The sequence below is a fragment of the Suncus etruscus genome, chromosome 1 (assembly GCF_024139225.1).
Source record: "Suncus etruscus isolate mSunEtr1 chromosome 1, mSunEtr1.pri.cur, whole genome shotgun sequence".
Classification (NCBI taxonomy): Eukaryota; Metazoa; Chordata; class Mammalia; order Eulipotyphla; family Soricidae; genus Suncus; species Suncus etruscus.
The window spans coordinates 141601836-141627035 of record NC_064848.1 but is presented as its reverse complement, the minus strand read 5'-3'; the positions used below and the strand labels follow the sequence as shown (position 1 = coordinate 141627035).

General features: G+C 44.0%; 1 protein-coding gene across 1 annotated transcript in view; it reads left to right on the top strand.

The window, feature by feature from the left end:
* The window catches only part of PLXNA4 (plexin A4), a 365632-nt gene that overhangs the window by 9042 nt on the left and 331390 nt on the right, over positions 1 to 25200 (top strand). Inside the window, exon 2 of the mRNA XM_049774269.1 lies at positions 12290 to 12472. Within this exon, the coding sequence (XP_049630226.1) occupies positions 12290 to 12472 (183 nt within the window). The remainder of the gene's footprint in view (positions 1 to 12289; positions 12473 to 25200) is intronic.

Genomic DNA, 25200 nt, shown 5'->3' with positions numbered 1-25200 from the left:
ATCTGTCTTTCTCTGATTCACTTACTTCACATAAATACCTTCTAGGTTCATCCACATTGTTGCAAATAACAAGAATCTTTTTTCCTTTCATAGTAGAGTCCTCTTCCATGGTATATACAGGCCATATATTTACCCAATCATCTCTCAGTAGGCAGTGAGGCCTCAATTTGTGGTTATTATGAACCATGGTGAATATGATAAATAACTGCAATAACATGGGAAACAAATCTTTATCAAATCAAACTTTTTATTTCTTCTCTGGATGTGGTTTCAATCCAGATACTCTTGTGGAAAGTCCACCCATCCACGAACTTCGTTTCAGCCTATGGGCCGATTGTGGAAACTACTTCTAAACCAAGTATGCCTGGTGCTTTGGGGTGTAGGATGATGGCAGAGCAAGGACTGATGTGCTAGGCCTGATGAGTGAGAAAAAGGCTTGCAGGTGAGCATTTCCTCCCTGGAGACCACCTGGGGACCCCTCAGGTGAGTGAGGAGAGTAAGGGCACCAAGAAATCAAATATAAAGAATTGGAGAATGAATCAGTAGATTAATAAAAAGATTACTCATTGTTCCTGTTAAAGCTTGACCTAGGGCTGGAAAGGTAGTATAGAAGGTATAGAGCTTGTCCTGGCATTATTAGAAATGAGTTCTGAGCACAGAGATAAGAGTATTCCCTGAGTACCACCACAGGTGATCAACACTCCCAGTTCCCCCACCCAAATAAGAATTTCTCTTTCAGTGGTGGCTATTACTGATAGTACTTATGGGACCATGTAGGAATTGAACCTGGGATCTTCCATATGCAAAGCCTGCTCTCAGGCTGTTGAGCTATCTCGAAGGGCCCAGAATTTAATAGAGACCTTGCTAGCTGGATTAACATAGGGGGCATACAGATGTGAGACTAAGCAGCGCTACCTAGGAAGGTGGAGCTATCCATGGAAAGAAGCCCAGTACAGATATGTGTACCCTGAAACTGCATTGGGTATGCAAATCTGTTCTTTCCTGATATTCTCTACTCCTCTGTCTCCTCATCTCTCCTGCATTTAGCCTCTGGGGTGCTGTCACTTCTGAGGCACCCACTTGTGGCTGAATCTTCTGCATCTACCAACCCCCATCTATTTACATCTACCTCTCTGCACCCTCCTCCTCATTCCTGTCTTCTCACGGGGTGGCACTTTGAACTGGACACTGGCTTGAGATCAAAACCTTTGGGGTTCAGATAAACTCAGCTTGTGAGAGTGATATCAGGGGGTTCCCCAACTATTTCCCTTTAGCTTTGCTTTTTGGTTTGATTGCTTTAAACTTCTAAGCTTTCCTTTGGGTTTCCATCATGGATTTCCATCATCACGAAGTCTCAAGGGGTTCACTTTCCAACACAATGTGTTGCCTACCACCAAATTTCCAATGCCATCCTTCACCAAAAAGACTCCACTCCTCATAATGCTGCCCTCTCTCTTTCCTTTCATTAACTATTATGCTTATCCCTGAGTCAGGAGTTAGCTCAGACATTTCCCAGCAGAAGGGAATGATGTCATATCAACCCACACCATGGTCTTCACCCCCACCCCGAACAAAAATTAGTAGATGGAAGAAAAAAAGGTAATGAAGGTGACTCTTCACTTAGCCTCTTTCCATCTGCATTGTCTTTTCCCCTAAAGTAGATTGGGCACCCATGTACCATACTGAAAGCATCTCTGTGGGAGAGGTGCCCTCTCCAACCTCTCAATCTTTTTCAACTCTGTGTCCAGGCTGCCACTTCAGCAGTGCTATAGAATATAATGGGATTTTCTTGGTTGATTTATCTTACATGCAGGTAACATTATCCACAGGTTGTCAACAGGAGTTCAAAGAGTGAGAGGGGAAGGTGTACAGCAAGAGAGAAGTTGTTCCTTCTAACAGAGAGTGATCTATCCAATGCTTTAGCCTGGTGCACCAGCACCAGATTTCTCTCACCCTCCATCCAATATAGACTTACTCATGGTGATGTGGCCTACAGAGATTTCACTTCTGGTGCTCGAAGAGGCTGTTTGTGGTGGACAGGGAGGACTGAGTGGCATGGCTTTGCCCTTGACAGGTGTTACTGGGAATTGAAAGGATAGCACTGCCCACAAATGGGTTGAGTTTGGCTCAGTTCCCAGTGCTGAGACTCCTTCTCTGGAATGACCTGATCTACCCACACACTCCAAGTTCAGCTTTGGTTACTGGATTGGTCCCAGATATGAGGCCATCTGATTTCTGGGCTAATGGAATTTGAGGCCTGGGTGAATCTGGTCTCTTACTATGCTCCTGCTCTCAGAGTCAGTCTGCTGAGTGGAGATAGAAAGCAGAGTTCACAGCTGCTGATCTGGTGAGGGGAAAACCTTGGGTTCTACCCTCAGGACTTGCACTGGAGCTGATCTTTGCTCACTGTGCTCAACAGCAGCTTCCTAGCAGAGGCGCTTTGCTGAGTTCCCTCTTGGAAACAGCCAGGCTAGCAGAGAGCATGCTTGGCTTTGTGCCCCTCTCCTGGGAAAATGGCACACATTAGTATCATTAATTTTCTATTAGAGGAATTGTTTGTTATCATGATGAGAGACAATGCCCACCACTCAGATACTGAGTCAGATTGGGCCAGGGAATCTCAAAATTCAGAGAAATATGAGAATGGGCAGAAAAGGAAGTGTTTCTTTGACTAAGTGGCTTTTATTTTGCACAGGCAATTAAGTGCACAAATCCAATGAATGTTTGCATTAAGAGCAACACACACACACACACACACACACACACACACAGATCTGAAAGACCAACTTCTATTTTGTCTTGGTAGAGGTCTCCCCTCCCTACCTGTTTCTTCCCACTACCAAATTGAAATGCTAGGAAACTAGGTACTTGCTTCTGGAGACCCTTGGTTGGAACTTGTTTTATTTTAACCATGATTCATTTTCTGTGAAATTCCTTCAGTTACATGTTTGTCTATCTAGCTTATTGTGGTTATGGTTTGGTAACTCTCCTTCTCACTCTGCACACATTCATTTCCTCCACCAGCTCATGGCAGCGACATGATGAAGGCTTACTGGGAAAGATATTAGTAACTCAGTGGAGAAGGTCTCAATCTTTGCTCCATTTCCACCTTCTATTTTTAGGCATGATAGTAGGAGGACCCTGGAGTATGAAATATGTCTGGGAGACTGTGAGGAGAGTAAGGTTCACCTTCACATCTTACAGAACTTATTTGGCTCTCAAGGATATTGAGCCTTTAGGGTTTGTGGGGAGGTCCCAGAGAGATGTGGGAGAGAGGTAAGACATTATAAAAGAGAAAGTAATGCTGAAAAGTAAAGCAGTTAGGAACTATCAAGTCCGCTGGATTTCTTACCTTGTCACAGGTAGGGTACACATACACATGGAGTATGGGGAGTAATGGGCTTTCTGATTGGAGTAAACCCAAGGCTTCCAGAACTTTCCTGAGATACCGTTACACCTCCCAAATGTCTCAGATGACTCAGATGACACTCATTGGGGTACATTTTGGGCATCAGATCCAGGTGCATTATGCACTCTTTAGGGGCCAGGGGTCCTAAATGAAATATGACCCCTATAAGGGAATAAAGTGATCCTGCATTGGGCTTTACAACTGGAGTTCGCATTTACCCTTGAGTTCCCTCATCTCTGTTAGTAGGTTCTGCACATAGCCAGGAGTAATCCCTGAGCATCACTGGGTGTGTCCCCCCAAAAACTCCAAACCCCCCAAAAATAACAATTAGTAGGTTTCTTAAAAAAGGAATGCTGCTGGGGCCAGATATATACAATAGAGAAGGCACTTGCTTTGCACAGCCAACCCAAGCCTGATCCCCTGCACTATTCATGGTCCCTTGATCACTGCTCTGAGTGATTCCTGAGTTTAGAGCCAGTAGTAAGTCCTAAGCACTGCCAGGTATACCTTTCTTCTCCCACAGACAACCCCTACAGCCTCCTCCCACTAAGAGAGAGAGAGAAAGAGAGAAAGAGACAGAGAGACAGAGAGAGACAGACAGACAGAGAGAGAGACAGACAGAGAGACAGAGAGAGAGAGACAGAGAGAGAGAAGAATGGAGAAGTTCTATAGTTCTTCATCTATGGATCTCAGTATCACTCTTCGGTGGTCAGTGTCGTGCATATATGTATGGAAAAGAAAGCAGAAGTGCTGTAAACTTCCTCTATAGATTCCAGTGTTCCTCTATTGTGGTCAGTGCTGTATGTTTGTGTGTATGTATGAGGAATCTGTGGGAAAAAGGTAAGGACTGCCAAGCATGCAGTTTCAAAAGACATTTTACATTCCTTACTTATTAGTATCTCATGGGTTTCTTTTCTCTTTTGGTCCTAGATCATGCCTCTTTCGGAACTTTCTGCTCACACTTTGGAGCAGATAGGTCTAAGAAAGTTCTTAGTTCTGAGGACTGGCTTGTATCTCTTAGAATGGGGAGAGCAAAGGATGCCTGAAATGTGAATAGGGATGTGCTCATCATGAATGCATGGCAGGGCAAAGGATCAGGACTCATCCCCACCCTTCTCGTCTTCCATCCAGATTTCTATGCAGGAAGTGGCTTCTCTGGGGCCATCCTCTCCCTGCAAGAGTGCCTAATGAAGGCCTTGGAAATTCAGGGTTCTGACATTTATTTACTTGATAGATCACAAAGTGGGGTGTTTGCTCACTCATGCTCACTGTAGGTCTGTTTCCTTTTCCAGAAAATGGGGCTGTAGGAAATCACATCTCCTACCACAGTGTAACTAGGGCATGGGTTGGCTTCCTTGTGGCCTACACATGTTCTTGTATGGGGGCAATGGACAGTCATCCTCTCTATATCCATAGATGCTGTATGCTTAGGAAACCCTTCTTCTGATGCAAATTATTAAGGGAAACCCAAGAAATAAAATCTTCATAAGATGCCTTCCTCAGTTTTCTCTCATGAACACAAATTTAGCAATTTATGAAGATTGGATGTCTGATGGGAACTCCCACTAAGGTACACAGTGGGTGAGCCTGAATGAGCCTCTGGTGGTCCCTGATGATTTGGTCTTCTAGTCTGGGTAGTAGGAACATGGAAAGGGGCTCAAAGCTCCACTGCATGAGACCAAGGCTCCATTTGCATTCTGGAAAGTTGGTTTGGTCTCTCCCCAAGGCCAGGTGCTTTGTGGGCTCTGCCTGCTGTCCATGATCCTAGGCTGGAGGTTGGAGGTCAGCTGCCTCTGTCCATTCTCATAGCTGGCACACTTGGCCAGCCTTTTGGGGCTCCATTTATTATATTTTGTAAACAGTAGCAACATAATGTGAGTGGGACAGCCTGTGGCTTCAGAAGAGATGGTGTTCCCAAGCTAAGATAATTGGTCCATGGGGGTTGGACCCTGTGACCTATTCCCTCATTAGTGCTGCATCTGGGCTACCAAATTCTGGTCCAGTGTTGCCCTTACCATAATAAGAACTACATGTGAGGTTTCTGCAAAAGGGGAGGGGGACAGGGTGGACCAAAGCTCTAAAACAGCACCACTGGGCAGGGGAAGCATCCTCAGAAATGTCCATGGTGCAGTTATTTGGGGGTGCATTTCAGGAGTGATCCACGCTTGACTTTCTCACCTGTGTCTTTGAGACAGGTTGGCTGGTGTGGAAAGTCTGGTTGCTCCTTATCTCAGTACTAGAGTATTCCCCTTAAGGGAGGGGCACAGATGATACCAGGAACTCCAGGAATGTCCCTGTTGTCTTCAGCTTGTCTGTCCCCTGCTTCAGTCCCTCTCAGAGTCTCCAGAGAGACCCCAGACTCTTCTGAGGAGCCTGGGGAGCTGGTTAGAGGAAGCAGGCAGGTCACATTTCTGGTGAGATGACTGAGCTTTGTAGAGTGCCAGTCTCTCTGTAGAGTGGGAGCAATTTCCTCGTAATTGGTAAAGTAACCGTAACTGCTCTGTCATTTGTATGTAGCGACACGTAATTGCACGGTAACCTTTGCTGTAGAGTGTGCGGGAAGCGCCGTGAGCAACTGGATGGTAATTGGGAGTGGCAGCTCCAATACTCCATGCCACCTCCACCACCAGCAAGACTTGAGGCTGCCTCCGGACCGCTCTCGCGCTGGCACATCTCTTGGGTACCCTCCCCTGGGAAGGGACTCGGAGGATTGAGGCCAGTGATTTTTGTGATGTGCTGTGGAACCACCTGGGATGGTGTTAGGGTGCAAACCCCTAGGGTTGAGGGGGAGGGAGATGGCTCAGAAGGCTGAAAGCCTCGCTTTGCACGAGGGAGACCCAGGTTTGGTCCTTGGCACTGCTTGGTCCCCTGAGTATTACCAGGAGTAACCCTCAGCACTGTGCTGAGACTAGCCCTTGTGCAAACAAACAAAGATACAATTCCCTGAACCCCATCTCCAGAGTTTCTGATTTAACAGGCCTGGAACAGTAGCTAGGGAGAAACTGCATTCCCACTAATGTGAAATCTTCTGGATCTTGAACCATTCCTTGTTCCTGCCTTTAGCCTCATTGACCTGATCGATCCTTGGGTTATACTTCCTTTGCAATTTCATTTTCAGATAATGAATTCTTTGATCTTAATCACATTTCTCTGAAATAGACACCAAGAATTTCTAAGGACACCAAGGCTTACCCAAAGACATGGAGGATGTCTGAGTTGTTTGAAGCTAACAAAAGAGCTCTTGGAGCATTGACAAAATGCTACTGTTTTACATGTATTGAATAATTCAGTTATTACCAAGTGCATTATGATTGTTTTAATCTAACCGAGATAAACTGAGGTACAGAGAGGTGAAGTTATTTGTCCAAGAGTACACAATATTAGGTGTTAACTGTCAAATTTAGGCATTCTGGTTCTAGAGTTAGGTACTATAAAACTCAGGATTATTGTTATTCATCTATCTACCCATCTATCCATCCATCATCCATCCATTCATTCATCCATCTATCTACCATCTATCCATCCTTCTTTCCATCTACTCATCTACCTAGTCTATGTACCTTCCCTTCTTCCTTTTATTTTTTCCTTCTTTCTTCTATACTTCCTTCTCTTTCCCTCCTTTCTTCTTTCATCCCATGTATCCATACTTTTATCTGTCCATTCCTTCACCCATTTATTATATACCCAATAATCCATCCATCCATCTATCCATCTAGTCTACATTCCTTCCTTCCTACTTATCTATTCATTCAACTGTTCATTCATCCATCTATCTATCCATCCATCTTTTTATCCACCATTTAGACCTCTATTCATTCTCCATTTAACCTTTCATTTATTGTTCATTCATAAACTACATATAAGGTTGAGATTTTGTTCCCTGGCCATTATGTTTGTTTTCTTGTTTTGAGGGACATACTCAACAGCATTTAGAGGCTACTCTGAGCTCTGTGGTTGGGGGGTTGGTCCTGGAAGTGCTCAGAGTTCCATGTGGTATCAAGTATTGAACCTGAGGCATCTGCATGCAAAGTATGTTTTCAGTTTATTGAATTGTTTCTCTAACATAACTCATTCATAATTTATAATTCATATGTCCCTCGAGAATAATTGTGGAAAGCATATTTGTGATTCTTCTTATTGGCTACTAAATGGGTGTGGCCCTAATTCTTGTCCCAGGTTTTCTCAAGTAAGAGCCCCATAAGTCCCCATGCTTTTGGCCCTGACATTTTTTTTTTTCCCAGAAGAGAGTGAAGTGCATCTTCAGAAGTGAGTGTTGTCATTGTGGCTGGAACTTACCAAGGGTATTCATGGAGAGGTGGGGAAAGCACCACCACCAGGCTCCTGATGACAATCTGTACCTTGCTCCTATGGCTGCCATTCTGTCTTGCTGTTAATGGGTCTCAGGGGAGGCCTCAGTCAGGGCAAGATCAGACACTCCACTCCCTCATCACCCAGGTCTCTGGAATCCACTTCAACCTTTACCTGCTGAAGCTTTTGCCAATTAGCCTTTCCTTCTCGGGTCATGAGTTCTTGGTATCTGCCTCCCTGGCCTGCAGGTCCTGTGGGATACCCCTAACCCCATCCCCTTCTGTGATTCCCTTCTGGCTGCAGCTCATGTGGCCTGAGTTAGTAACCTTGTACCAGGAGAGCTGGGCTCAGCTCACTCTTTGCAGTTGTACTAGCTCTATTCTGGGCAGACTTTATATTTTTAAACTTTCACATGAAAATTCACCTTTATGGTGGTTTTTTAGGTACCTCTATCCTTGTGCTCTTACGTGATCCCCCTGACATCCTAGCTTGCTTGTCAGTCCAGAAAGATGAGGAAAAGCTCGGGTACTTGTAAAGGGGGTGGAACCAAGTGGCCCTTTGGACCCCAGTTTTGAGAACAGAGGAGTCTCAACAAACCTAGGTCAATTATTGGTACAGGGGGAAGAAAAACTAAAACAATGGAAATCTAGGTCCCAGTCACAGTTTCTCTCTGTGTGGAGTGAATAATTATTCAGCCTCACCCCTAGGTCAAAGGGTTCTAGGCTGGTGACTGAATCTTTGTGACACAGGAGGGATTGTGGTTGGAACAAAAAGAAGAAGTGCCAGGGCCTTGGAGAAATGTGCCACACAGCCCTTGCTGCCCTGCTAATATCCCCAGAAGCCTGTCACTGTGGCTCTATCTGGTAGGGGGAAGTCTTTCATTCCTGGCACCCTCTGACTTTCAAAAATCCACCTTACTTGGCATATATCAAAGGCCTGCCTTAGTAACTTCTTTGCTTACTCAAACAAATCTAGAGCTGATTCATTCTTTTTATGATGAAAAGGTGAAACAGAAAAATCAGGTTCATTTTTTATTTTGCTCTTTCTCACAAGGAAGCAGCGCAGACTCTGAATGGCACCCTGAGAGAGTTTAATTTCTTAACTCCAAAAAACTGTTAGCAGGTTGTGTTCGTTGTATATTGGGTCTTTTGCTATATAGGTGAGTGCTATGGTAGGGGTGATGTCATATTTAGTAGAATTTGACAGTTTAGTTTTAGAGTTTGGGAATGCTCAAAAATTCTTCATAAAGGGGTCAGTGAGGTGGCACTAGAGGTAAGGTGTCTGCCTTGCAAGCGCTAGCCAAGGAAGGACCGCAGTTCGATCCCCTGGCATCCCATATGGTCCCCCCAAGCCAGGGGCAATTTCTGAGTGCTTAGCCAGGAGTAACCCCTGAGCATCAAATGGGTGTAGCCCCCCCCCAAAAAAAGTTCTTCATATAAATGAGAGGTAAATGCTTTACTTTATGCAGCAATTTTCTTTATGCTCTTGCAGCTCTAGAAAGATTTCAGAGGAACTATCTGCTTTGAGGGAAACCTGTCTACAAATGCCTTTTCTTCCTTTCTTTAAAAAAAAAGCTTGGGCCGGGCGGTGGCGCTGGAGGTAAGGTGCCTGCCTTGCCAGCGCTAGCCTAGGACGGACCGCGGTTCGATCCCCCGGCTCCCATATGGTCCCCCAAGAAGCCAGGAGCAACTTCTGAGCGCATAGCCAGGAGTAACTCCTGAGCGTCACAGGGTGTGGCCCAAAAACCAAAAAAAAAAAAAAAAAAAAAAAGCTTAAGAACTGTGATTTACAAAGTTATTGATAGTTGAGTTTTAGGCATATATTGTCTAGCACTAATCCCACCACCAGTATCAATATCCCCTCACCAATGCTCCCATGCTCTTTTCCATCCCCCAATACCCAGCCTGCCATCTTGAGAGGCATATTATAAATTTTGAGGGTTGTAGTTTAGGTCTTGGGGAGTTGTCTAGCTATATATACCAAAAACACAAACTCAATAACACTGAAAACCTTTCCTTTCTGTTTACCCCTTCTCCCTCCACACTGCATCCCTGCTTCTCATTTTGAGAAAGAACATACCAGATCAGTCTGGATCTTGAAAGCTCTCTTGACACCTGTGCTTATTTTTTCTGGGATGGAAAGATGAGGTGTTTGGTCTGGGTTGTTGGAGCATATCATGCAAGAGAGGTCAGAGGGAATCAAAGGCATTGAGCTCACATCTGCTTTGCACATGTCCTGTCCAGCTTGCCCACAGTCTCACCTCTCTGCCCCAACTGCCCCCTTTATGATGACAGAGGTGGAGGGTCAGAGGGGAAAATTCCACTGCTCAACACACTGTCTTTTCTAAGACAGACAATGTATACAAACTGCTTCCCTCTTTTTTCCAAGGCAATCAAAGCACCCCCCTATCCCACCCCTAACACTCTTGGCCCCAGCAAAGCTGGCTACTTTCATGCCGCTCCACTCACAAGCATCTGACTTCTGATTATTCAGATGCCTTTTCTTTTGGCAGGATTGAAGCCTTTAAAAAAGGGGCACCTTGTATTTTATTTCACCCTCTTCTCTGAAAAGTCCAAAGACATTTATAGGCGTGAGCTCTCCAGGCTTTATGGAGGACCATCAAAAAACAGGTGGTTGCCTTTAAGTTTATAGAGTGGGAAATAAAAGCCTGGGGTGGCAAAGGAACTGCCCTGCAGCTACATGGTTCTTTGAGAAAAGGGAAAAGCCAGAGCCTCCATCAGGGGAGCCATATCAGTGCTGGTGGGAGAGGGTGGGCACAGCTAGGGACTTCTCCTTGACATGGTCAAAGTCTTTTCTGTGCCTTGTAGAAGTAAGCCCAGCTATAATCCTATGTATATGGGGATCTGGAGATTAGCATCAAACAGGGAGAGGCTTGGTTGCAACACAGTGGGAGAAAGTGGTGCTGTTGTTTGTGTGTGTGTGTGTGTGTGTGTGTGTGTGTGTGTGTGTGTGTGTAGAACAGATTGTTTATTCCTACTAGTTTCTTTTATTTAAAAAAATACTGAGAGTGGTGTTAGATAATTATTTTAGTTTTTTCTTTTTAACCACATTGGTGATGCTCAGGCCTTATTTCTGACTCTGTATTCAAGGATCACTCCTGGTAGTGCTCAAAGGATCATATGAGCCCCTGAGTTTGTATTTGGATTAACTTCATGCCTGGATTGGGTCCTGCCCTTTTCTTATCTCTCGAGCCCAAAGTTTAAAAATAATTTTTATCTATCTATCTATCTATCTATCTATCTATCTATCTATCTATCTATCTATCTATCTATCTATCTATCTATCTATCAATCCATCCACCTATCTACCATCTATCTATCTATCCATCCACTATCTATCATCTATCAATCTATCAATCAATCAATCTATCTATCTATCAATCTATCTATCTATCTATCTATCTATCTATCTATCTATCTATCTATCTATCTATCTATCTATCTAGAGGGGGGACCATAACTAGTGGTGCTCAGGGGACTATATGTGATACTGAGGGCAGAAGAAGAACTGGCCACATGCAAGGAAAGTACATATCTCCCCACCTCCTCCCTCTCTTTTGGGCCATACTTGGCTATGCTCAGGGCTCACTATTGTCTTACTCTACTCGGTGATACCCCTGACAGGGGTTGTAAGAAGGCTAAGACATTGATCAGAGTTTGTTGAAAAGAAATGCTAGGATCTGTGATATTTTTTCTGATTGTGGTCCTGCAAGCAACTCAGATGGCTATTTGTAAGATACTTAGTGCCTATGGAACTACACTTTTAATTTTGAAAAGGAGAAAGTTGTGCAAGATGATTCATTTCTAAAATTCTTTTCACTCTTAGTTTGCAAAACACTAAGAAAAAGTCATATCCTTTAATTTTTGTTATTTAAAGAAACTCTTATGTGAATTCAAATTACACTTCTGGTAGTCAAAGCCAAAATTTTTTTTTTTTTTTTTTTTTTTTTTTTTTTTTTTTTTTGGTTTTTGGGTCCACCCGGCAGTGCTCAGGGGTTATTCCTGGCTCCATGCTCAGAAATTGCTCCTGGCAGGCACAGGGGACCATATGGGATGCCGGGATTTGAACCGATGACCTTCTGCATGAAAGGCAAATGCCTTACCTCCATGCTATCTCTCCGGCCCCCAAAGCCAAAAATTTTTATACAGTAGTTTTACTGGTCATTTGAACTTTTATCACACAGTGTCAGTTCAAAAGCAGGGGTAGAATCTGATATAAAATATGAGAGAATACTTTATAACCTCAAAATCAGAAGTGATTCATATTATTTTAGTTGGCTTTAATTTTTACATGTAAAATATATACTTATTACTAGACATTACTTTTTCCTTGCTGAGTCTATGCAATATTTCATATTTTCTATCTGTCCATTGACAAGAGCAGTGACAAAATTCATGAGTAAATAATTTAGAAATGTTAACAAATTGCTCAATTTCCTGGGAAAATTTCCTGGGGAAAAAAAAGAATCTAGTTCCATTGTTCCCTGACTCAACACCTCTGCTCACTGCCCTGATGCTTCCCCCTGATTTTCTTTCTCTGTTTTTGTTCCAGCTCCTAACTATCAATGATAACTTCTGTGGCCTGGATATGAACGCTCCCCTGGGTGTGTCGGAGATGGTGCGTGGCATTCCTGTCTTCACAGAGGACAGAGACCGCATGACTTCTGTGATTGCTTATGTCTACAAGAACCACTCTCTGGCCTTCGTGGGCACCAAAAGTGGCAAGCTGAAGAAGGTAGGAACCAGGTGTCTTCTGGTTATTGGGAAAGCTGTCTTCACGGTGAAGGATTTTTATTTTATGCTTTCCTGTTGTCCTGTGCCTGCTGGATGTGTGGTCCAGGTTGGCGCTAAGGAGATATGGTATGATTGAAGTCATGAAAGGTGACCTTGTCATTTTCTGTTTTTGCACAGAAAAATTGTTGTGGAATGCACACTGGGTGAGTGTGTGAAGTCACCTCTTCTCCAAAAGGAGCAATGAAACACATCTTTGTCAGCCATGCCCCCTTGAAGGCTTTACCTAATGTGGGTTGAGCCCCAGGCAATGATTTTATTAGGTATGGTTCAGAAAGGAAGAGGTAGGAATGTGCCTGTTCCTTTGGTTTCAGCTCTTTTTGTGGATCTATCAGGACTCCATTGTGGGAAACAGGTGGTGGAAATGCTAATGAGACTGCTAGAATTGCTAATGGGACTGAGTACCCACCATGGGAAACTTGGGGCCTGCTAGCTCACAAAAATTGCTCCAGATGGAGGAGAACGGTATCAGTGGGGACTTGGATTCCCTCCTCACTTTCCTATTATGACACTTCAAGTTGTCACTTGGAGGTGACATGTGGTATTGCTCTATCTGAATTCAGTATGGGACATGCTGACCATCCCAGGAAAGACCTGGTGTATTCAGAGATGTGGAGGTAGAAAGGAGCAACAGAAGTTACATTGTCAACATGTAAGTCAATGTATTGTATGGTCAAAATATATTGTTGACAATATGTATTGTGAACATATGGTCAGTTGACCATAGGATTGCTACTGAGAATATTCATATTGAGTTCAGAATATCAACTTGGTTATTGGTCATGCGCTAGATATTACTACATTCAGGATGCCAGGATCTCTTGACTCATGATGGAGGAAGCCAGTAAAGAATAGAGGGTCTGGTGAATCTCCATGCTCTTCCACAAAGTTAGAGATTTTTTGTCTTGGTGTACTGGGTGACATGGACGCATCAGAAGCTTTGGGGGCACTGAGCAATCCAGAATTATTTTTTTTTTGTTCACTTATGCTTGAGCACCCCATCTCAACATATTAAAGCTAACCCCATGTGGCACCTTCATTGATTGGGTTAAAACTCTGCAAGATGATAGGCAGTAGGTCCTGTGTTTTTCTGATTGGTAATCTGTTGGCACTCAGCCTTTTCCCAGGGAATTATTGATCACTCCATATGGAGTTGCTGTTTATCTTAGGCTTCCCCTGGAATTCTTTGGATTTCATGTGGTTCAGACTAATAAAGAAGTTTTGTGTGATCAGAGATGGAACCACAATGGCCATTTTCTCTCTGCAATATTTTACGGGACATTCTCTTGAATTGTTTAAGAAAAAATGGGCTCTATAAATCTAAAAGTCCGCACCTATTTTCTCATCCTATCTTGTCTTGGGTAAGTCTGTTTTTTCCTCCATTGCACATACTTGGGGGGACAGGAAGTGGAAATGGGTAGAATCTAGGATAAAAGTGTTTGTGGATTAGATATTAATAACATCACCAGGATGGGTCAGGCAACATGACACATCTATGTTGCATGTTAATCATGGTATACAGCTCTGAGTATTGAATGAACAAACAAATTTACCATCTATACGTCTTTAAGATAGCCGATTGCCTTTCTGTGTGAATAATATACTAAACACAATGTAATGTTTGCTAGAACCTTGACCTTCATGCTGAATTATCTGTATGTGGAGCTGAACTTCATAGACATTGAAAAAGGTGCACAGCATTTTGGGTGTGAGTCTTGCATACTCCCAGAGTCTCTGATGCATGTTGTTACTCATTACTGCCAGGTGCAGTTAGGAGTCCTGGTCAACCTCAGTGTTTTCCTATCTCTTCTATAGCTTTTATTTTTCTGTGAGACTGGGAAGTCAGATGCCCAAGGTTGCTGAAATTATACCCAATAATTTTCCCTTATATGAAAAAGAACATATAGGAGTTTTGGAATTGGGGCCTCAAGGACATTTCCATGGATTTCTCAGTTGGCTTTGTTTTCCATCTTGATGGTGAGCTTATTTTGCTGGCATAGTGGATTTTGAATACTAAATACATTCCCCTCTGTACATCCAACAGGGATAGTGGAAGACACACTAGTGAGAGTAAACCAAGCAAGGCCATCAGTGGGCCTTCCAGTCTTTTCTAGATTGAGCCTGGTCTCAGTGCTATTGAGAGCCAACTTGCTTCAACAGGTGGAAAGTCCATACTCACTCATTTCTTACCAAATTCTGGAGAATAACTTACTTGCTGGCAGGACTGAGTAGTTCCTATGGAAGAATGTGTGTATGCATGTGTGTCTGTATGTATGAATAGTGTGTTTGAAGCTGGTTAGAAAACAGTGTCAGAGATGTTGAGAGTTTAGTGCATATACAGAAACTATTTTGTCATGGAAGAATCAAAATACGTTTTATGGATGTGGCTATACTATAAATCCAAGACAGCCAATTTAAAATGATAACTGTTGATTGGAGGTGAATGGAGGCCAGTGAATAAACGCTGCTTTTCTCTCCCCTTTGGAGCTCAGGAAACTAAGCTTATGCCTGTGAGTGTGGGTTTTTGACAACCCTCACACGGTTGTAGACTAAGCCCTGCCCGAAAGTACCTCCACAAGGCCAGCCTGGCTGATGTGATAGAACCACACCTGGCCCAGTGTCAAGGCTTTGTAAACTGGGGACTGGCATTTTCCATCTTTGATGTTGGTGGGGTGGGAAGAACAGCTCTGTTTCAGCCACCTGGGAGATTACATTTAATTTCCCGAGTGGTGGTGGGGCTGGTGAAGCATAAACATGTGCAAAGTAAGAGCAGAGGTTCGTGTGGGAGGGAATGAGCCAGCAGTTCTCCTGGGGAAATCCAGGCCATGGGGCAGGCACACTTTCTGCTCCAGCAGCCCAGAGTGACAGCCCATTTCAGAGTCAGGCTGGAGCTCAGTCCTTGCTGCTGCAGACTCAGCCCAGTCTGACCCAGGGGGCCAGACTGAGTTGGGAAAGGAAGGCTGGGCTGCAATCTTGTTGTTTGAAATAATAAAAAGCCAAACTGGCCCGTTTATTTTTTTTTCTGAAACAATAGACACCCCCTTGCTCTCCAAGCACCACTCCTCTTTCCTTATAATAACTCTGTCTTGCTTTTCCCAGAGGTTATCAGAACTCAATTCACCCTTTGGGAAGAAGCCCAGCCACTAGCACTGGGCGGAGGCCTGCAGGAGGGTTTTACTGCAAGTTTTGTGTGCGACTGAACCAAGGGGTGAAGATAATGGAAATTCAACTGCAGCTGTAATTACTGAGTTGGCGTCTCTGAGCCCTGTTATAATCTCCTGTGTATATCAAGGGCTTGCAGAGTTTTGTGCAATGTGACAAGGGATGAGGTGGGGAAGGTGGGGAAGGTGGGCAGGAGGTGGCTTGGAGGAGAGGAATTGTGGCCTTAAGTAGGGGGAGGGAAAAGCAGTAGGTTTCAGGGGTCTTGGACCCAGGCTGTGGCGATCTGCGTAGCCCCTTTGAAATTATTTACTTATTCTTCCTGTGTGGAACTCAGAGTGTACCTGCCATTCACAATGGCTACCATAACTTCATGTCATTAGTGTTCACATCACATGAGGCAGAGGAAAGGAGGTAAGCAAAGTGCCAATTTGGACACCTCCTATATTTTATGGTGTGTGTGTGTGTGTGTGTGTGTGTGTGTGTGTGTGTGTGTGTGTGTGTGTGTGTGTGTGTTCTGGCCTTAGCTGCAACAGTTGTGCAAGACAGGCACTGTCTTGCCTTGCATACAGCCAATCCAGGACGGATTCGGGTTTGATCCTGGACATCCTATATGGTCCCCTGAGCTTGCCAGGAGTGATTTCTGAGCTCAGAGCCAGGAGCCTGAGTGTGGCCCGAAAACAAGAAACAAACAAAAACAAAAAGACCCAGTCATATGCAGGAGCCTGTGGAGGTAGCAGTAATCCACAACAATTAACACTCCAACAACAAGTAAAATCTACAGGCAAAGGCCTTCCTGGTTTACTTTAGGGTATACGTCTGCATAAATCTGAAAAGCTTTTACCTCACATTGGAGTAAGAGGTCAGAGTTACTCCCCAAAGGACAAAATTATTTTGCGCTTAAATATTTCAGCTGAAGTTACCCTCCTCTCCCCACCCTCTTCACTCCATGGTCTCGCCAATTTCTCTTGTGCATTCCAGCCACTAAGTGCTGGTGTTTTATGGCTGCTGCTTGCCAGTGAATTACAGTCTGACATGAGTGGGAGAGATGAATGTTCATCGGGAACCCAAACATTATAAACTTCCACTTGAGGTGTGGAGTTCCTCTTTCCCGGATGTGCCCACCTGGCCTGTTTATCCAAAATAGACGGAGCACTTTGTGGTCAGTGGGCAAGCAGATTTCTGGAGGTTCTTTGTGTGTGCACAAACACTGGCCTTTATGGAGTAGAGTCCAGGACAGCTGCCAGCACAGAAACATATGCCTAGGACAGCGAACCCTCCCTCCTACAGATGAGTTTCACCTTTCTGGTTTATTCTGTTTTCCCTCCAGCCTGTTACGAGGTTGATGTAGCTGTAGGCTTTATATCCTCCTGGGTAGGGCTTGGTGGGTGAGTGGATATAAAGCCAGAGTGGAGTAAGGCAGAGGGAGATCTGCCTGGAAGTGCACAATTCTATGGAAAGATCTAAGAAACAGGTGTGTGTGTGTGGGGGGGGGGGTATATGTGTCAGTCACAGAGCAATAGTCAACATTTTTAGACCAAGGTTGATTTTTCTTAAAACCTGGTGGCTAACCAAAAAAGAAAAAGAAAGAGAAAGAAAACAAAAGAATATAAAAACCCACCCAACAAGGAAAATGGAGGAAATGTTTGTGAGATTACCAAAGAGCCTTGAGGGCCCAAAAGTCTTTGTGTGTGTGTGTGTGTGTGTGTGTGTGTGTGTGTGTGTGTGTGTAAAAGATTTGGAAAGAGAGAAACTTCGAGGAGATGTGTTTTTTTTTTTATGATCCTGATGTTACAAGAGGGAGTCGTTGCCAAGGGCACCGCTATTGTGGCCTGAGCCCCAACCTTGTGCTCCTCTGCTCCTTAGTGCCTGAGAATTTCTTTTAAGATTCACATGGAAATGTGAATCAACTTTAACAAAAGAGCACTGGATGCCATGGAAAGAAAGCTCTCCAGATGGCTGGAGGCATCACGCCATCAAATTGAGAGGCGGTGCTGGCCTCTGGCTTTCTGGGAACCTTAGATTCATGGGGGCGGGGGGTGCATGGTGGGTGCAGAATTGGGTCAGTGAGCACTGCTCTGTGTTTGATGACTTGCATGCGGTTGGCTTACATATGGCAGGACACACAGGGGGAAAGAAAGAAATGTGGAAGACTGAATGCTGGACAGTTGCCATTAGGAAAAGAGACCATCGGAGCATTGGTTTCTCTTTTATTTTTTAATTGAGGTACTGTTGGCTTACAAAACTATATGTGTTAGGTATACAGTTTCACACCGCTTCAAAATATCACATCTATTTTGTTTTGTCTTGTGTTTTTTGCATTTTCCACCTGCTGGGTTGTGAGGACTGAGCCAATAGTGACGGGACTTTGTGGGTTTAGTGAAAAAATGGGGAAACAGAGGTTAAAGGTGCTACAGGCAGATAAACGAGCTACCAGGGTGTTGCCTGCCTCTGATTTTATAGTGAACAAAATAAGAGATGATCTTGCTGTGTTTAGTCATCTAAGCCTGTGGATTCTAGACTGGCCTGCAGACCATCTAGCTTCACCTATGTCATCTTGTCTGCTTTCTCATGGGCCTTCTCCTGCTTCATTCCAGACTTGGTTGGCTGTCAAACCTTTTGGTCCAGTTTCTTGCTGTCTGCATAACAACTCAGCAGGCAATGCCTCAGCATATTTTACTCTTGAAGAACATTGAGCCTTCACTCAACCATCCCTTTGTGTGTAGGGGTGTCCATCCTATCACTGTTGTCCTAACATTTTCTGATTTTTATTGCTTTGCTTAGTTTTTATCTGCTCTACCCATGTATCCCTGGAAGGATCTTATCTGATCACTAAGAGCTGACCAGAGCAGGCATGGGCAGGTCCTCTGTGCAGTCATTACCCCCCTCCAAGCACTCATATGCCAATAGCTGAATTATAGACTTATCGTCTTCTTGTGTCCTCTTGAGATGTACTCTGTGACCCCCCCCAAAACAAGTCCTTTGTCAGTCTGTTTTTCATGTGATCATCAGTCATCCACATGATTTAAAGAAATTGTTTTCAATGCATTTTACCAATTCAAGATTTATTGATATATGCATGCCATTTAGGGGAATCATATGTGTTTATATACTGACACATTTTTATGAAGAAAATTAAAAGGCAAATAATTTGCATTGAAGAGAGGGGTTGCAGCAAACCCCAGATCACAGCACAAGCTCCTTTGGTAGATGCTGGAATGCCACACATGCTGGAAGAATTTATCTACTGACACTCACAACTCAAGTACAATATTGTGCTTTACAAGAATGTGGCATTCACATGAAAACTAGCATCCAATCCAAAATCTGGCCATGTAACCAAGACAACAAAGATGGGAGAAGATGAAAAGCATGGTGCACAGAGGAAGAGGGAGGAGGCAGAAGGGAAATAGAAGAAGTAGGCTCCATGCTAGGAGTATCCCTCCCCCTCATCTTATTGCTGGACTCGGGTCAGTTAGAATGTGGTCCCCAGAAAGAAATCATTATGTCAACACCTATGAAGGCTCTGCACGTCAGGGGTCAGGGAGAAGATGGGACCAGAGGAGGTTTTACAACCTGAACTCACTATAGCTGCCTCTGTCACTTTGACACAGGAGGCCATTGTAGCTGGTGAGCTGACAGCCACTGATGCTATTTCCACTGGATACTTTGATTGGAGTCAACCTATGTCTTTCTTATTTTCATTGACTCCCAGGGATGGGGCCACAGGCTTGTTGCTCAGTGGTGTCAGTAGTTTTTTTTCCTGGTGGCATTGGCTTCTCTTGGAGGTATTAATGAGGCTTCTTGGGTCTCCCACATTTACTCCCATTTCTGTCCTGCTTTCAGGCTTCAGGTGTATTCATGGCTTTGTCATGAATTTATCGAACAGACTTAAGCACTCATATAGGTTTTGTGGGTAGGGAATGTGGACTGGCACAATGTAGTGCTCTGGTTCAGAATGTTTTCCAGATAGGGGCTCTGAACTTGGAAAAGAAGCATCTAATACCTAGATTATCCTCATGGTCATTGGTGACCTGAGCCTCACTGCAGACCTCAGTCCTCCCACTAATTCCTCTCAGATGCCAGTCATTCCACCATATACAGGGATAATGAGCAGGCAGAGAAAGCTACAGACTTTGTGAAACAAGTTTCAACAGTGACTTTCATCCCTGTGGCCACCTTCTGTTCCTTAGTAACTAGATGATCTCGCCCAAAATCAGGGAAGGAAATCCCAAAGGGTATAAGTGCCAGCAGGTGAAAAGAGGGCCCCTAGAGGTACTGTGGTGGCTGCCCATGACATGAGGGCTTTGTCTCTGTCACATGGAGGTCATTGAACCCATGCTTCTTATACCTGTATGGAACTTTTAGAGTACTTGTCAGGGTCCCCCAAATCCTGTCCTCTGGTTTGATTCCATGGTTTCACTACAAATGTGTGAGCAAGTTCCAGGGTGGCTGGTCTTTACCAGATCATGATTATGTAACATGTTGCCCTGGCTTAGTGGCAAACTAGGCTGCATGCTACTATTTGGAATAGAGACAGAAGACCCTGCTCCCTCTGGGACATAGCCAGAAATAAAAGGAAGACTGATGGTAATTCAAGCTGATGCTAGATATGGCACATGGCATCACTCCCAATTTATTGGTTTAGCTGTATACAATGGTATGAAAGAAATTTCCCACTCCAGGAGTGGCCTGGTGTGTCCTGGGAAATAGAGATAGAAAAAACTTTGTCAACAATATAGTTGGCCATAAGGATTGCTCAATATCATTGTTAAGCCGAGAAATGTTGACTTAGTTAATGGTATTATGCTAGGTGTTTAAGTTAAAGAGCTAGAATTTCTTCTTACTTTATGGTGGAGAAAAATGGTGAAAAACAAGAGGGTCTGGTGAGTTTTCTGTCCTGTACTGCAGAATTAGAGATTTTTGTAATGATGGTGGTGGTGGTGCTGAGTGTGGATGGGACCCAAGACCTCAGGGGCTGGCCTGCCTGTGCCACATCCCTAGCCAGGTGAGATAATTTAACAATTCCATCCTCAATCAGTATTTCCTGACATGTACCCTTCTCTCCTTCAATGGAAACTAGAGTCATCCAGTCCCTTGCATTAGTCATACTCTAGATGTTTGTATTTTTCCTTGCTCCATTTTTCTTAAGAGGCCACTTTTCTACTTAAATACAAAGATTAGCTGGTGCTCAGCAGCTGTCTCTTGGGATAATTAAATTATCCAAATTCATGAAATCATTCCTCTTACCTGCAATTAAATAGAACCTTCTAAATTAATTTTCCCAATGAAATTTAACACCCCCAGAGCTCCCACTGAATCCTGCTGTTTTGAACTATCAATATCAATAATTCACTCTGGACGCTGGCAGGCCCTATGGCCCTTGAATCCCATTCTTCTGGGCAAGATAATCCTGATGGATGTTCTGATTCCAATAAGGGAGGCTGATTCAGGTCTGGCTCTAGGACTTACTTGTCATCCCCTCCACCCTTCCTTTGCTCCTTTCTGGGGAAAAAAAGGCTGAGTATGGAAAAAACAGTCGTTTAGAATGGTTTAAGAAACATCAATTTTTTAGCTCTCATACTCATTTTTTTCGACAGCCAACACATCTTCAAACCTGGATCATATTGATGCTGTTTGAGGAATCTCAAGCTACCATAACTGGGGAAAATGATCTTTTTGATAATCAGCAAACAGGTGTTGACTATTGTATGGCCATTGCAGAAGGAAGTTCCTAAGAAGTGACCCTGTTGCTAATAAGTTACAGAGATACCTGTACTTTTCTAAGCATCTCACCCTTTATTTTCAGGAAGAAAATACAAGCCTTGAGCCTGCCTGTATGCCTGCTTGCAGGTGTCTGTACCTCTCCAGGACTCCCCCAACATATACACATACACACCTACCTAAGCCACATGCATGCTGGTCTGTATTTGCTCTGCAAGCATGTGCACACTTAGGAACCAGAGCTCTTCCCCCTTGGCCCAAGACTCCCTCCCTTGAGTTCCCTTGGAAATTAGCAGCACACCAACTAATCAGTTTACCTCTGACTGACCGCTTGGGCCCAGGGATGATGACAGAGTGGTGCTATTTAGCTGTCAAATGCTCTGCCTGTTGCCCGGATGGACAGCTTCTGAGTGCTGGCTTTCTCCTCTGTGTGAGTGGGGGTAATGAGTCTCCTGGTTGCTTTTTTAAGTGCTTCTTGCATCTGCCTTTAATTTTAATGCCTCTGGCCTGCTGACCTCGCTTCCCGGCAGCCCGCCTAAGTGTGATTCCCATAATTAGCTTAGTGATAATTTAATCTGTCTGCTTTACGTTGGATTGTTTTTGAGGGATTTGAGTTTGAGGACTAGAGACTGGGACTTTTGCTCCATCTTTGACCTTTGCTTTTGTTAGGATGCGCTGGAGGAGCGAGGGAAGTGACAAAGCTGGATGGTGGGAGGGGGGTAGTAGACCATGAGGACAGAGGGAAAGCCAGGCCTGCAGCATCATGGGTAGATTTTGGCCATGAAGTTGGAATGAAGTTCCTTTTTGAGTTCTTTCATGATCCTTATATCTCTGCCAAGGTATAAAGACATGGGAGCATGAAGCACCAGTACTTTAAAAATGCTTAAAGGGCAGAGAAAGCTCAAAGGAATAGAGCACATGCTTTACATGTGGGAGACTCTGGTTTGATCCCCAGCATTGCCTGGTCTCCCAAGTGCTTTGGGGAGCTATCTCTGAGCACTAATTTAGGTATATCCCCAAGCCCCACCAGGTGTGGCCTCCAAACAAAAGATGCTCAGAGGAGTCATTTGAAAATGTTTTGTGCCAGCATGGCAGTCATGGCAACCATCCTCCAAAGCTGGAGGAGGGTGAGAAGGGGCAAAGGTGGAATGACAGTTCATAGCTGCCCACGACCACTCTCAGGCATTCCCGCAGCTTTCATGGCAAGCACATGCCCTGCCCATGACTCTAAAGCACCAGGAACCAGATGTGCACTTGCCATGAAAAGTTGGAACTGACAGCCAGGAAATCTCGACTTTGCTGCTGGCTGGTACCTCTCTGTTTGAACAAATTGTTTCTCCATACCCAGTTCACCTTTCTAGCCATGAATATGTGGCAAATGCATCCACCCTTCTTAGAAGGAGGCAGAGGATAAGGAGACTCTATCTCCAGAATATCCTTTGATTCACCGTGAGGGAGAAATGAAAACAGGTAAAGACATGGGGAGGAACACAATGTTTTCTGTGTTTGGCAAACTTCTCAACAGAGTCTTAACACTCTAGGGACTCAACATACATGTGAACCAGAGAAGGAAGGGTGGAAGGACTCCAGGAGGGTTTGATGGTTCTTAAGGGGAACCTTTAGATCAGAGGTCTCAAACTCAATTTACCTGGGGGCCACAGGAGGCAAAGTCGGAAAATCCTTGAGTACAAAGTCAGTAGTAAGCCTTGAACATTGGGGGGTGTGACCCAAACAAGTAAAACAAAACAAAACAAAAAAAGATTCCTCTAGGGCAGGGCCACAAAATGTTGTACCGAGGGCCGTTTGCGGCCCACAGCCATGAGTTTGAGATCCCTGCTTTAGATGCTCCAAATAGGTGCACTAACCAGCCCTGGTGGGATTTACTTGAGAGAGAGAGAGAGAGAGAGAGTGTGTGTGTGTGTGTGTGTGTGTGTGTGTGTGTGTGTGTGTGTGTGTGTGTGTGCTCATGTGCACATATACCTCCACAATCAAGATGTTATAGAAAGCCCAGTGAGGGTGATGGTCTATGTGGATAACTCACAGGGTCATCCTCAGCTGCTCAGCACCTCTTTCTTATGAGATATTGTCTCTGGAGATTCTGCTAGAAATGGGGCTGTAGGGATGGGTAGGACTCTCTCAGCTCTAAAAAAAAAAAAAAGGAAAAAACCCAGCTTCCCTCATGCTCATCCTGCAGCCAAGAAACAAGGGCTTGGATTTATGAGCGAACTTTTAATTAAAAGAACCGCGGGAAAAAGAAATCGAATTTTGCTGCTCCGGGATAAATGGTCCTTGCTAAGAACTCATTTCGTTTCTTCTCTGCATGCCCTGGCATTGCAGGGGTATGTACGTATGTGTTTGTATGTATGTATATGTATGTAGGCATGTACATTTTGAGTGTATCTGTATATAATACATAGGTCATTTGTGCATGATATAGGGGGCTCACCAAGTGCTCTCAGTCTGAATTCTTCAAGGATTCTTTATGTCCTTCCACTATCTCTGCTTCTACTTCTAGATCCTACTGTTTAGCCTGAAACACTGTTTTGAGAAGTTCATTCTTGCCCAGCTGTGTGATGTCTTTGGCATCCCCACCCTACTATCTTTGTTTCAAGAACTGCAATGCTAAGTTCCTTTCAAAGTTGTTTATATAAAAGTTTCCTCAATCACCACAATATTGATACTGTTAGTGACAGAAAAAAACTTGATTTTGGATTGCCATCCCAAGTCTTCAGACACTGTTTCTCCTTAGATAGTCTCCTGTTATGTTCCATTGGCTCTTGCCAATCTGGATCACAGTCCAGTTTATCTAGGGTGATCTACTTTGACATGAGAATGACATCTGGGACACTTGTCTACAAACCTGGTATTTTTAAAGGGGATATCTTTTCTCTTCAGTTGGGTGAAGATCAAGGTGTTGCTTTTCTAATGGTCTCACCTTCTAGAAATATCTATGTTTACTTGATTTTTGATTGTGTTTCCTTCCTTTCCTTCCTTCCTTCCTTCCTTCCTTCCTTCCTTCCTTCCTTCCTTCCTTCCTTCCTTCCTTCCTTTCCTTCCTTCCTTCCTTCCTTCCTTCCTTCCTTCCTTCCTTCCTTCCTTCCTTCCTTCCTTCCTTCCTTCCTTCCTTCCTTCCTTCCTTCCTTCCTTTCCTTCCTTCCTTCCTTCCTTCCTTCCTTCCTTCCTTCCTTCCTTCCTTCCTTCCTTCCTTCCTTCCTGTTTAATATAGAAATGTTTTTACTTTAATCATTTATTTGCACAAATTCAATTTTAAAAGGCCTTGAAATACTTAAAACATTAAAATAGACCTTAAAATCTATTTTCCTTTAGGCAAACTAGGTAACTGAGTTTGAATTAGCAGAAATGAATTATTGCATTACAGATAGAATGGGAGGTTGACTCATAAAATCTGTTTCCGGCTGACCTGAACATGCAAGCTATGTTGATTCAGTCTAGGCTTCACATCATCCGGATGACATTCAGGTTAACAATGGCTTCCAAAGCAGAAAAGGGGTGAGCCTGGAGTGGTGTTCAAAGAGCTGAAGCTACACTCTGTGTGCAGGAGGCCTAATTTGATCTTGGGCACTGTATGGTCCTCTGAGTGCCATCAGGAGCAACCGTAGGCCATGAACCAAGAGTAGCTTGGAGGGTGGTTTTCTTCATGTGGAATGCCATGTTGGTTCTTCTTAGTGCTTGCTAACCTCATGCTATCAAGATACTTTAGAGCCCTACTCACAGATTACAGGACCTAGAGGACAACCAGATTCTCATTCAAAGAGATTTACTATTTGC